The 14,780-nt window shown below is 40.0% G+C and overlaps 1 protein-coding gene across 1 annotated transcript in view; it reads left to right on the top strand.

The window, feature by feature from the left end:
• Positions 1–14,328, top strand: part of RPGRIP1L (RPGRIP1 like) — a 139,474-nt gene extending 125,146 nt beyond the window's left edge. The window contains exons 24-26 of the mRNA XM_049786057.1: positions 4,514–4,598; positions 10,569–10,702; positions 14,043–14,328. Of these exons, the coding sequence (XP_049642014.1) occupies positions 4,514–4,598; positions 10,569–10,702; positions 14,043–14,155 (332 nt within the window). The 3' untranslated portion in view covers positions 14,156–14,328. The remainder of the gene's footprint in view (positions 1–4,513; positions 4,599–10,568; positions 10,703–14,042) is intronic.
• Positions 14,329–14,780: the final 452 nt, after the last annotated feature.

Raw genomic sequence — 14,780 nt, 5'->3', positions numbered from 1 at the left:
CTTTCTACTTTCCTCATTCATTCACATTATTATGATAGTTGTCAGTGTAGTTATTTTTCTAACTTCACTGACCACTCTTTGTGGTGAGCTTCATATCATGAGCTGAACCTTCCAGCCTCATCTCTATTGTCTCTGAGAATTATTATAATAATGACTTTTATTTTTCTTAAAACATATAGATGAGTGATACTATTCTGTTTCTCTCTCCCTCTGACTTATTTCACTCAGCACAATATATTTCATGTACATCCATGTATAGGAAAATTCCATTATTTCATCTCTCCTGAAGGCTGCATAATATTCCATTGTGTATATGTACTACAGTTTCTTTAGCCATTTATCTGTTGAAGGGCATCTTGCTTGTTTCCAGAGTCTGGCTATTATAAATAGATTTGCAATGAATATAGGTGTGAGGAAGGGATTTTTGAACTGTATTTTTATGTTCCTAGGATATATCCCTAGGAGTGGTATAGCTGGATCATATGGGAGCTTGATTTCCAGTGTTTTGAGGAATCTCTATATTGTATTCTATAAAAGCTGGACTAGATGGCATTCCAACCAGCAGTGAATAAAGTTCCTTTCTCTCCACATCCCAAAAGCACTGATTGTTCTTGTTCTTTGTGATGTGTGACTGTGAGATGGTACCTCATTGTTGTTTTGATTTGCATATTCCTGATAAGTGATGTGGAGCATTTTTTTCATGTATCTTATTTCTTCTTTGAGGAAGTATCTGTTCATTTCTTCTCCCCATTTTTTGATGGGGCTATATGTTTTTTTCTTATTAAGTTCTGTCAGTACCTTGTATATTTTCAATACCCATGACATTCATCAAAGAAGTGGATCAAGCACTCTTGAAATTCATTTGAACAATAAACACCATAGAATAGTTAAAGCAGGGCTGGCAATGTGGCGCTAGAGGTAAGGTGTCTGCCTTGCAAGTGCTAGCCAAGGAAGGACCGTGGTTCGATCCCCCGGCATCCCATATGGTCCCCCCAAGCCAGGGGCAATTTCTGAGCGCTTAGCCAGGAGTAACCCCTGAGCATCAAATGGGTGTGGCCCGTAAAACCAAAAAGGAAAAAAAGAATAGTTAAAGCAATCCTTGGGAAAAGTAATATGGGAGGCATTACTTTCCCCAATTTTAAATGGTATTACAAAGCAATAGTTATCAAAACAGCATGATACTGGAATAAAGGACAGATCCTTAGATCATTTAAATAGACTTGAGTATTCAGAGAATGTTCCCCAGACATCAGTCAACTAATTTTTGATAAAGGAGCAAGAAATCCAAAATGTAGCAAGGAAAGCCTCTTTAACAAGTGGTATTGGCACAACTGGTTAGCCATTTGCAAAAAAGCAAATTCAGACCCCCATCTAACACCATGCACAAAAATCAAATGCAAATGGATTAAAGACCTTGATATCAGGCCTGAAACCATAAGGTATATAGAGCATTATGTGGGTAAAACACTTTATGACATTGAGATTAAAGGCATGTTCAAGGTGGAAACAGCACTCTCCAAACAAGTGAAAGTAAAGAAAAACAGATGGGACTATATTAAGCTGAGAAGCTTCTGCACCTCAAAGGAAATAGTGCCTAAGATATAAAAGCCACCACAGAATGGGATAAACTATTCACCCAATACCCATCAGACAAGGGGCTAATATAGAAAATACACAAGGTTCTGACAGAACTTAATAAGGATATCTTTGTCTAGTGCCTGACCTTAATGGAAGTGCTTCCAGTTTTTTTGTCATTAAGAATAATGTTGGGGGTGGAGCAATAGCACAGCAATAGGGCATTTGCCTTGCACACAGATGACCCAGGACAGACCTGGGTTCAATCCCTGGCGTCCTATATGGTCCCCTGAGCCAGGAGCAATTTCTGAGTGCATAGTCAGGAGTAACCCCTGAGTATCACTGGGTGTAGCCCACAACCCCCCCCTCCCCAAGAAGAAGAAGAATGTTGGCTGTGGGCTTTTTGTTGTTGTTTTTGTTGTTAATAGCTGTGGGCTTTTTATAGATAGCTGTTACTATCTTGGGAAAGGTTCCTTCCATTCCTATTTTGCCGAGGGTTTTCATCATGAATGGGTGTTGGATTTTGTCAAATGCTTCATCTGCATCAATTGATATGATCGTGTGGTTTTTCTGTTTTGTTTTGTTTTGTTTTGTTTTCGGCCACACCCTTTTGGTTACTCCTGGCCAAGAGCTCAGAAATTACCCCTGGCTTGGGGGGACCATATGGGACGCCAGGAGATCGAACTGCGGTCCTTCCTTGGCTAGCGCTTGTAAGGAAGACACCTTACCTCTAGCGCCACCTCGCCGACCCTGATCATGTGGTTTTTTTATGCTTCCTTTTACTGATGTGGTGGTTGATGTTGATTTATTTGAATATATTGAACTATTCTTGCATTCCTGGGATGCAACCCACTTGTCATGTTGTATAATGGTTTCGATGAATCGTTGGATTCAGTTTGTTAAGATTTTGTTAAGGATTTTTGCATCTATTTTTATCAGTGAGACTGGTCTGTAGTTTTCTTTCTTGGTAATATCTCTGTCTCAATTTGGGAATTGAGTGTGGTATTAGTTAGACTCCCATCTCTTAGATATTTTGGAAAGTCTAAGGATTAATGGTAGTAACTCTTCTCTGAATGTTTGGTAAAACTCACCTAAAACCATCTGGTCCTGGACTTTTATTGTGAGGGAGTTTCTTAATTACGGTTTCAATTTCCTTGCTTGTGATTGGCCTGTTTAGGCTTTCTACTACTGCCTTCTTCAGTTTTGGGAGATTATATTTTTCCAGAAATCTGTCCATTTCTTCTAGGTTTGCTAGCTTAACAGAGTACAGTTGTTCATGATATACTCTTATGATGTCTTGGATTTCTTCTTTTTTTTTTTTTTTTTTTTTTTTTTTTGGTTTTTGGGTCATACCCGGCAGTGCTCAGGGGTTACTCCTGGTTCTATACTCAGAAATCCCTCCTGGCAGGCTCGGGGGACCGTATAGGATACCGGGATTCGAACCACCATCTTCTGCATGCAAGGCAAATGCCTTACTCCATGCTATCTCAGTTGTTCATGATGTGCTCTTATGATGTCTTAGATTTCTTGGAGTTTGGTTGTAAGTTCTTTATATTTTAAAGGTTTCAGTTAAAATGGAGTTTAAATGAAATGTTCTGACACATCTTAAATTGGTTTTTGACAACAAAAACAAAAAAATTCTGATATATATTTACATACTGGCAGCCAAAATGAGATGTCTCTTATCACAACTTCTTCACTTTGATAAGTAAACATTTTATTTATAAAATACTCTGAGCACCTGGTTGTTTCCTATAGAACAGTAATCTGTAAAAGTAGTCACATTAACTAATATGGCCCCATGCTTAGAGAGTAGCTGGTTAGCCTTGTTGCTTAAACCCCTCAAATCCCTGCTCACCTCTACACAGACGTTGTTGTGCCTCCCACCCCATGTGCCCAACCCAGCCACTGTCCCAACACAACTGAGGAGTTGATAGCATCATAATCTGAAATTGAACTAAAAGAGCCCCTTCTCTGTGTGAAATATGTTTGTTCCCATTGGAGCTTGGCTTTAGAAAAAGAATGTTGCGCATCTTCCTCCCTTTGTGTACTTTTTTCATCAGGGATAATCTTTAATGTGAGATCTGGCCACAGGGAGCATTTACCACCAAAATGTCACGAGGGAAAAAGAAAACTGTCTTCAGAAGTCAAGGCATGACTGAAAGGCTTTCATGCTGAGTAAATGCAGGTTCAAAATTGGAGCATTGACACTGTGAGATGCCATTTCCCAAAGTGCAGACATTTATTTATAGTTTCAGGTGTTCCTTCTTCATGGTGGAGCTTTATATCAGTGATCTAATCTCCTGTTTCACCTTAGTAAAGTCTGGCCACCTTCCTGCATGCAAACAGGTACCTTGAAACACCAAAGAAAACTTTACACTCCAGAAAGCCTCTCTGCCTTCCTCCACAGTTCTCTCAAGTTCCCCTCCCCCCAAACAATACACAGGGCTGCCTATGGATTTCCTCAGCCTAATGCACTCAGTGCTGCTTTTATTGCATGTTGTGGCTGGAGAAAGGATTAAATTACAGAAGCTGTCCAGAAGGACAAGCTCTCTGCCATACATTATCATTATCACTCGCTTCTTGGGTAAAGGAAAATGCAGTAAATCTCTCAAATACAAAGCAATAAAGACCACTGGCTTTTACTGTCATGACTGCTAGCACCATTAACAGGCAGTGACAGCAATGTAGCACTCTCAGATGTTACTTGTATCTCTTCTGACAGTGCACACATAAACCTGCCAGTGATATGACATTTGATCACATGACTATTCCAATTTGATTCTGGTTTCCAGTGCTGCTTCCTTTTCCCTGGCATGCAAGTGAGGTGGCACAACTTATATCTCTAAAAACAGGTATTTCTATGAAAACAGATGGCTCTAATGTAGCTTATTCCTGAGTGACTTATTTTCCTGGATTTTTGGTTTTTTTCATATAGTGATCTACATGGATAAAGAAAACAATCAAGCAAAGAGAGACATCTTGAAAGCTGTACTACAAAAACAAGAGATGCCTAACAGAAGGTATATTCCACCATTTTAAATTATCTGGCAGTTTATAGTAAACAGATATACATTGGGTCAGAAAGATCATGCAAGTGGTTAGGGCATTTGCCTTGTACTTGGCCCGCCCTGTTCTATTCCTGGCAGCCCAGGAATAACCACTGAGCATGACTGGGTGTGGCCCCCAAATCAAAACCAAACACACCCCTTTTTCCAAAACATTTTTGCCGTATGATGTGGTGAAAAAGAAAAAAAAACACAAAATAAAACACTTAATTTACCCTGTGATCTTGAATGTGTGTAGATTTTCTGGATTTCTTTTCCTCTAGAAATACAGCAGCCTTATATTTCTATACAGTCAAGTGTCAAATACAGTCAAGTGTCAGAGCCATGGGGCTTTGAAAGCCTCGGCGGATGCAATCAATATAAGTGTTGCTCAAGTCTGACTGTAAATTGTGGGTACAGGGAGGGCACCCACTGGGGTCAGGTGGTTTGAGAAGATTTTCTTGTTCCATCACTTTCTAGATCTCTGACCTAGGAACAAGTTATTATAATTCACCAGGTACCTCTTTTTCTTTAAGTGGAACTAATAACACCATACACAGTTGTTGTGAAGTCTAAATAAGGTATTCTGTATAGAACAGAATAGTAACTAACATACAGTAACTACATAATAGTTATTGTGATCATTGTAAATAGATATTGATATTGTTACCTTTTTTATAATAATTTTTATGTTGACCAAAATGGATTACAGATCATTCACAGTAAAATTTTAGGTGTATAGTGACATTGAGTCAGGGGCATTCTCACCACCAATGTTGTCCTCCCTCTCCCTCCCGTTCCCAGCATGCATCCCCTATTCTCCTCCTTTGCTCCCCGGGCTGCTAAGTATAAGTTGTCCCCTCTGTGTCTAGCTTGTTGTAGATTGGGTATCGATCCTGTTGTTGTTGGCTTTGGATTTGCTACCTTAGTCTGATCATTTTTTATTTCTACTCAATGTTCATACAACTGTTTGGTCTTGTTAACCTCCATTATTTCCCCCCTTAGTTTGTGAGGCAGAACAAGATGGTTCAAGTTAAGTGGTTCTGTTTGAAGGGAAGAAGAAAAAAAGGAGGGGACAAAAATCAAACAAGCAAAAAAACAGGAGGAGTTCTTCTTAAGGCTATAAATATCTGTTGAGAAGAAAGGGAAAAAGGAAGAAAAACATAGCAACAATACTAAAAAAAAAAAAAAAATCAAACTAAAAACCCGAAAAGCACCACAGCAATAAATACAACAACCAAACAATAATCTCAGTCCCGAAATAAAACAAAACAGAGCTCAAAAACATAAATCAAAACAAAAACAACCTTTTAATGTGGTTGTTTTGTTTATTTTGGATTTTTGTGGTTTGAGAATTTGAGTCAGACACTTTGGTTCTGATTTAGCTAAAAAAAATCCCTCCCCCCCCCATTTGCTTACTGAAAAAAAATTTGTTTTCTTAATTTATTTAAACACCCTAGTTATAAGGTTTTTTTAAAATAGTTTCTTTTTCACAGATATAGTTGTTCATGATTGAGCTACAGTCATACACTGTACAATTCACCAGTGCATATTTCCTGCCACAATGTCCCCAGTTCTCTCTCACCTTCCCTGATACCCCCTTCATTCCCACCCGCCCTCCCTGTGCCTGCTTCCAGGACAGGCATTTTACCTATCTCTCTCCCCACCCCTCTCTCCCTCTTTCTCTCCCTTCTCTTCCCTTCCCCTCCCCTCCCCTCTCCTCCCCTCCCCTTTCCTCCCTTCCCCTCTCCTCCCCTCCCCTCTATTCCCCTCCCCTTTCCTCCCTTCCCCTCTCCTCCCCTCCCCTCCACTCCCCTCCCCTTTCCTCCCTTCCCTTCTCCTCCCCTCCCCTCTCCTCCCCTCCCCTCTGTTCTCCTCTCCTCCCCTCCCCTCTCCTCCCCTCCCCTCTGTTCTCCTCCCCTCCCCTCCCCTCCCCTCTCTTCCCCTCTCTTCCTCTCCCCTCTCCTCTCCTCCCCTCTCTTTTTTTTTTTTTTTTTTGGTTTTTGGGCCACACCCTGTGACGCTCAGGGGTTACTCCTGGCTATGCGCTCAGAAGTTGCTCCTGGCTTCTTGGGGGACCATATGGGACGCCGGGGGATCGAACCGAGGTCCGTCCTAGGCTAGCGCAGGCAAGGCAGGCACCTTACCTCCAGCGCCACTGCCCGGCCCTTTTTTTTTTTGGGGGGGGGGCCACACCCGGTAATGCTCAGGGGTTGCTCCTGGCTATGTGCTCAGAAGTTGCTCCTGGCTTGGGGGACCATATGGGACACCGGGGGATCGAACCACAGTCCGTCCAAGGCTAGCGCAGGCAAGGCAGGCACCTTACCTTTAGCGCCACCGCCCGGCCCATCCTCCCCTCTCTTCTCCTCTCCTCCCCTCCCCTCTCCTCTCTTCCCCTCTCTTCTCTTCTCCTCCCCTCCCTTCTCCTCTCCTCCCCTCTCTTCTCTTCCCCTCTCTCCTTTCCTTCCCTCTCCTCCCCTCTCCTCCCCTCTCTTCTCTTCTCCTCCCCTCCCCTCTCCTCCCCTCCCCTTCCTTCCCCTCTCCTCCCCTCCCCTCCCTTCTCTTCCTCTCCCCTCTCCTCTCCTCCCCTCTTCTCCTCTCTTCCCCTCCCCTCTCCTCTCCTTCCCTCTCCTTTCCTCCCCTCCACTCTCCTCCCCTCCCCTCTCCTCTCTTCTCTTCCCCTCTCCTCCCCTCTCCTCTCCTCCTCTCTCCTCTCCTCTCCTCCCCTCTCCTCTCCTCCCCTCCCCTCTCTTTTCCTCTCCTCCCCTCCCCTCCCCTCTCTTCTCCTCTCCTCTCCTCCCCTCCCCTCCTCTCCCTCACTGTCATGGTAAACATGACAGTGTCTACATTTGTGGATTTTATTTATTCCTGAGGGAAACAAATCACACATGACAATAACTACCCAGAAAGAAAAATAGAAAACAACAGTGAAAGAAAATGAAGAGATACCATTTATGTTGATTATGAGGTTGAGAGGATCCAGTTTAGTCATGAATAGCCCATTCTAGGCAGAGAAAGTCTGAGCATGAGAACTTTGTAGAGAGAAACATGTTGGTGAGATGGGGAGGTCAGCAAGGCCCATCTTGCTAATGAGTGTATAGAGAAAGAGGTAGAAAGAGAGAAAAAAAAGAAAGAGAAGCATTTTGTTTCTACCTCCACTTGAGTGTGTGGCTTTTACTCCATCTGTATATTCAGGCCCTCAAAAGACTTTAAGCTTCTTCAAGACATGAAACAAGTTTTTATCTCTTTGCTTATCTGTGTTAAAGGTAGGTAAAGTATGAAATACATATGTTGTGTAGTTTGACGAAAATATAGTTCTTAAAATTACTTTCATGTACTCTCTCCCTTTTTATGTTAAACTTTGTAGGCTCTTCTCAAAGTAAACTAGGTAAACTTTAGGAGGGCCAGGGATGCAGTTTTCAGCAGGGAAGTTCTTGTGAATTTCAGTCTGTAGCATAGCAAACAAAAAAAGAAAAGAAAAATAATTTAAAGCCAGAAATACTATTTTTATTTTTGTTGTTTCTATCCTATTTTATTTTGAAGGTTTTTAATCTCTGTCTCAGAGTTCTCTTACATTCATGGTGGCAATGGTCTAATTTTATAAATTAACATGATCTCAAGATATGAAGCATTGTAAGGATAGCCCCACTATCATTAAAAAACATTCTGTGTAGCCTCCATATTTCTGTAAATCTTATGAAAAGAAAATGTACACAAAGAACACTTTTAATTCCTCGGCTTCCATGTACATTAATTTAGGACAATTTCTTTCATCACCATCATAATTCATTGAAATTAGTATATAATTGGAAACCTAAGTTTTCAAGGGAAACAATCCTTTCCATGTTTTGTTTTCTCACTCCTGATCAATATAAATGCCTAAGCAGCTCTATCCAGAATAAATAAAGTAACAATAAAAAAGCAAATGTTTAGTACTTACTATGTCTGAGCATTGTTGACATACATTGTCTTATTTGATCTTCACAAGAGCCCTATGAGGCAGGTATATTTATGCCCATCCTTCATAAAGAAACTGAAATTAGGAAGATTCGGAAAAGTGTCCAAGATCACACAGCTAATAAATAAGAAAACAAAATTTGAACCCAGAATATAAGATGGTTAAGACCATTCCACCTTCATCCCTTTATATTTTGCATTGCATGAAATATTCAGCTCACCTACTTTCAGACTTCATAGTTATTGTGGGAAATCTTTTAGCTTTTACTGAAATTTAAGTTTTGATATTTTGTTCGTTTTCTATTTTGCTTGTTTGGTTTTTGTTTTGTTTTTATGCCACCTGGCAGTGCTCATAAATTACTCCTGGTAGTACTTGTGGGACTATATGGGAAGCTAGGGATGAAACATTGGTGGGCCGCATGCTAGGCAAACACCCTACCTGCTATACTATAACTCTGGCCCAAGGAGTTTCTATTTTCTAAGCAAAATTTATTTCTAAGTAAATCAAAGACTTTGTAAAAGAATGAGATGTTGGATAATTTTTAGCAAATTAATCATATATTTTGAAAAGCCTTTGGAAATAAGTTTATTTGTTAATACTTTTCAAAGTATGGTTTCTCTAAGACTTAAGGTTGTTTGTTTTATTTTTTGGTGAAGCAAGATACTTTTTATTGAAACTTACTTAAAAGATATGGGGGTAAGAAAGAGAGAGAGAGTACATGTCCTTCACCAGAGTGGACAAAGCAAGCAAAGAGACATAGAAACAAGCAAGAGAGTTAGTTACATGTTCAAGAGAAAACATAAGCTTATACAAATTATTTTTCTAAGAAAAAATACTTTCTTGGGGCCAGGTAAGTTTCTTGCCTTTTACATGGCCAACCCAGTTTCAGTCCCTGGCATCCAATATGGTCCCACAATCACAACCAGGAGTGGTATCTGAGCACAGAGCCAGAAATAAGCCCCCAAAATTTAAAAAAAAGAAAAAAAAGAAAAGAAAAGAAAGAAAAAATGTTCTTGTTTTTTCTCTATTTGGGAAGGACTACATTTTTGAGATGGTTAAAATGGTAGTTTACAAGTATCCAAGGTTTAAACTAGGCTGCCAAGACATATCAAAAGAGTACTTGACTTGACTGTAAATTCCTGTCATTTGGTCAATCCGACTGTGTTTGGCTTCAACACAAGCCACTAATTCAAATCAGTTCCATCAGAACCCTGTAATTATGTGTCTAAAAGTAAAATAAAACTTGGATGCTCTGATCCTAAGTTAAAAGATTGCTGAAGTCATGCAAACATTTCTTATAGTTCTTGGGCAGAGCTACAACACTTATCTAACATAATTCAGAATGTTACCTAGGGAATATGATCTGTTCATTTTGTAGAACACAGACAGTTAAATCGCTTGCTTAGTAGCAAGAGCAACTACAGATTTATACATCTTTTGAACATTCTGCCTTAACCTCCATGATCTCTCTTCACTTCATTCCTTTAGCCTTAAACATCGATGTGTCAAAATGTGATCAGATAATGTGTAATGGAATGAACATCTGGTTTTTCCCTTTGCCTAGTAATTTTCTCAGATTCTAAAGATAAATGTTAATCATCATGCTTAGAAAAATGGATTAATAATTTACTTTAGGGCTGGAATGGTATAATATAATAATTTATCTAAGCTAAGGTAATTTACTTTTTATTAAAATAATTGGAAACTTTAACATTTTATGGGGGAACAGAGCAATGATACAGTGAGTAGGGCACTTGACTTGCATGCCGTTGACATGGGTTTAATCCCCGGCATCTTATCTGATTCCCCCAAGCCCACCAGGAATGTTTTCTGAGCACAGAACCAGGAGTAGCCTTGAGCACTTCTGGGTGTGTCCCAGAAACCAAAAAAAGTTTTTTCATACTGGGTGATAAAAACCCATTTGAGAGTTTTGGTGGTGGTGCCGTTTTCTTACTTGGTGGTGACTTTCTCTATTCTCTTCCTTCCAGTGTTCGCTTTACTGTGGTTAGTGATCCTCCAGAGGATGAGCAGGATCTGGAGTGTGAGGACATTGGCATTGCCAACATCGACCTTGCCAAGATATTTCAGGAAGGGAGAGACATCATCGAGCAAGATATTGATGGTATGTTTGGAAGTATTGCTCAATTTGTACAGGCAACAACTGCTAAGATCCAAAGGCTTTATTAAAACCTTCTTTTAGCTGGCTACAGGGATGTTGAGTCACACTCTAGTCAAACTCTTTGCAACTCAAGCCAACTTGGGGTACAGCTAGGAAGCCCTTCCCTGCATCTCTCTCTCACTCTCCCTCTCTCACTCTCGCTCGCTTGCTCTTGCTGTACACTCCCTTTTTCTCTCTTTGATTCAAGAGAAATTTAACATTAAGAAAATTGATCTTTTTTTAGTTTCTTACCAAAAATTTCCCTTTGGAGTTTTCTGATGATGCTCCTAGAAGTCTAGCCCCATGTCAGTGAAGGCAGGTGTTCTGAGCGACTGCTGGTGTTTGCTGCAAAGGCATCCAGTGACAGTCACTGCCACGCAACTCTAAGGATTGTTAGTCATTGTTTCTCACTGTTATTCAGGGAGGTCTGAGAAATTTCTGACAAAGCAGATTCCTGGATTTTCATGTTACCCAACAGTCCTGAGTTTCTGCCTCTGTACTTTGTATACCCTTTTCCTTTTTCTTTTCTCCCCCAAAGGTTGTCAAGGACCAAACTCAGGCCTCACATGTAAGGTGCATACACTTGACTCTCCTGAGCCACGGCTCTAGCCCTCAACCTCTGTTCTTTATTTCCAGCATCATTTTCCTTTTTGGGGTGGGGGTGTGGCCAGGAATATCACACACATGCACACACACACACTCACGCACACACACACACATTAGCTGGTTGTGATACTTACATGTTTGTGTTTGGGGTTTGTCTGTGGTTGCAGTGCATGCACAGACATGGCTGAAGGGACCAAAGATTATAGACTCCATTGCAATAGCAGAGGCCCCAATCCTCAGAGCTTTTGGGATCATTGCTGACTGTATATGAATGGCGCCAGGGATCATACCTGCAGTCTCACACTAATAAAGCAGGCACTAAGAAATCCACTAGGCACTCTAATTCTATCCTTTCAAGGCTCACTCAGAAATCCCCCAGGCTCTCTAATTCTCTTCTTTAATGATATGTTTAGAACATGCTAAAAGGACTGTACTTTAGAAATCAGACTTTTTCTTACATTATGGTCAGGATTAAGCCTGAGAGCAGAGATGAGACTGAACCAAGACCTCACAATTAAATGAGCAAATTCATCTCTGGAAATTATACTTGGTTCATTTCTTCATTTATTCATATATTAAGTAAATACTTAATTGAGTCTATAATAGAGGCCAGATTTTCTTGCATTGTAGTCTGACTTTGGTTCAGATGTCAAGCTGAATCTCCTGACTGTGTGTCAGCTATTCAAAGTCAGGATCAAACCAAATACTTAACCAAGTTAGGCCTATTAAGAAACCAGTAAATGATGAAGGTTGTTGTGCACTGTATGACTAACTCAATCATGAACAACTTTATCTGTGTGGGGAGGGAGCTGTATGATGAACAGCCTTGTAACCACAGTGCTTAAATAACTTTTAAAAATATAAAAAACAGGGACCAGAACAATAGCACAGCAGTAAGGCATATGCCTTGCACATGGCCAACACAGGCTGGACTGTAGTTCAAATCCCGGCTTCTTATATGGTTCCCCGAGCCTGCCAGAAGTGACTTCTGAGCACAGAGCCAGGAGTAACCCCTGAGTACCACCGGGTGTGACCCAAAAATAAGTAAATAAATGAATAAATGAATAACAAGAAACCAGTGAAATCTTTATAAACTATACATATCTAATTTTGCCATACACAGGTGAGTGAAATATTAACGCTATTAAACACTTACACTCCATGTCCTAAAGAATTTGACAGAAATGGCCAAAATGGTCTATATATCCCATTCTTTTTTGTTTCTGAGTCAATTATCTTTCACAGCCTTCTTCTCATTTTGAAGGACCACACTATTCTGAGAGAGGCAGCTGTGGTCATGTGGTCATGTTTGGGAGAAGTCAAAAGATTAAGCGCTGGTCAAGACAGGATTTCAGTGCTTTGTTTCATGCTAGACATGGAAATGAGAAGTACCTAAGATGTAAAAATTTCAGAATGAGCCAGGAACCTCGTGTGCCCCTGCCTGTTCAATAGTCTCAAAGTACAAGTCTTTATATACCAGGCTTTGTTTGAAGTTTCCTTCAAACTCTTAGAATTACATACACACATACATGAGTACTAACATTAAAATAAGAAAAAAATATCACCAGGAATATAAATAGGAAACTACATAAACTTAAAAGTCCAAAATTTGGACCCTGTTGCTGGTTTCATTATCCACAAGGGAATAGGTCCCAAGTATTGAATTAGCATCTCCCAATCCTCACTACTGAGTTCAGACAATGCCCAAGATTTCTATCAAATTTCTTCATACCTCACTGAAAGCAGTGACTCTTATTCCAAGAAATTCCCATCTGCCTTCAAAAATTCAAAATTGTAAACTAATCCCACAGGGTTAGTTTAGGGACCTCACAGCAATTCACAAACCTTAGATTCCTGTGTTGACCAACTTTAACTTTTTCTAACTTTCCATGTAATCTTTTTTTTTTAAATTAAAAAAATTTTATTTGGGGGCCACATCCAGCAGTGCTTAAGGGCTATTTCTGGCTCTTCATTTAAGAATTATTCCTGGGGGCTGGAGAGATAGCATGGAGGTAAGGTGTTTGCCTTGATTGCAGAAGGTTGGTGGTTCGAATCCCAGCATCCCATATGGTCCCCTGAGCCTGCCAGGAGCAATTTCTGAGCATGGAGCCAGGAGTAATCCCTGAGCACTGTCAGGTGTGACCCAAAAATCAAAAAAAAAAAAAAAAGGAATTACTCCTGGTAGTACTCAGGGTACCATATGGGATTCCTGGGATCAAACCCTGATTTGGCCATATGGAAAGCAAAACAAGCATTCTAGTACTTAACTACCTCTCTAGACCCTGTAATCTGTTTTTTTCATGTATCATTTTAAATGGAATGTCTTCCTTAGACAAATAGCCAATGCAAATTATCATCTTGTTCTTACATCAGTTTACCATGCTGAAATGTGTTATTAACACTCATTTAGAGCAAATAATTGTTTATTATATACCTTGGACTCCTTTGCTTTTTGCTTTATTAGCTTTGATTCAATACAGTAATCAGGCTTGTCTTTGTCATTCTAGCTCTTCAGTCTAAAAGGTATCTCTTCACACACACAGGGTAGGCGTGATTTTTTTCAATTCCTGAAGTAGTGGTGAACTTTGGACTTTACAGAACTGTGATTTTTTTTTTCAATCCCTCTTTCAATACTATGTCTACCTGAAGAAAAGTCTGTTGAAGGCTATCAATGCTCCTTTTGCTATTTTCTCCCTAGTTTTCGATGTGCGCGCAGATGGAAAAGGCATCGGCAAGCTCAGGATAACAGTGGAAGCTCTCCAGGCCCTGAAGTCTGTCTACGAGCAGAACAGAGATGACTTAGAAGATTGAAAGAAGCTGCTCTACAGCATCTTCTAGTCCTGAGTAAATGCTCCCATAAAGCATCTTACATGATGTTTTTGGAATTATTCTTTCTGGTGTATAGACTCTGTTAGAGGAAACTGGTAGGGGGTGAGGCCTACAGTTAACATGTTAAGTCTTGTAGACTTGTTTATTTTGCTGCTTCCTCCGTCCCTTGTCTGCCACTCTAAGGACTTAAGTTCTCCATGATGGGTAGCACCTTTTCAGTGATTCAAGCCTACATGATAGCCTGGAAAAAAGCTATGCACGTTTCTCTCAACATTTTTTATGAAGCACTAAAATACAGTTGCCATTTTTGTTTTTTTATACACAAAAAGCATAAATCATTGAAAATTGATTAAAAAAAAGAAGCACCATTATGTAGTCATCCCACTAAATGGAATGCCGTGATTAGCCTCATTAAGAGTTTTATACTGTGAAGATTTTATTAGAAGCAATATATGAAAATTACTTGGATTAATGTGTTAATCTTCCTCTTTAAAATGCTAATATCCATTTTCCGCACATTAAATCTCAGTCTGCATTTTCTTTGATGCATGCAGTTTCTATCAATTAAATATAAAGAATGAAACCTGGTACCAATTTACTAAATTCC

This window comes from Suncus etruscus, chromosome 14 (assembly GCF_024139225.1).
Source record: "Suncus etruscus isolate mSunEtr1 chromosome 14, mSunEtr1.pri.cur, whole genome shotgun sequence".
Lineage (NCBI taxonomy): Eukaryota > Metazoa > Chordata > Mammalia > Eulipotyphla > Soricidae > Suncus > Suncus etruscus.
The sequence above is the reverse complement of the archived record's forward strand: the minus strand, read 5'-3'. Positions and strand labels throughout refer to the sequence as shown.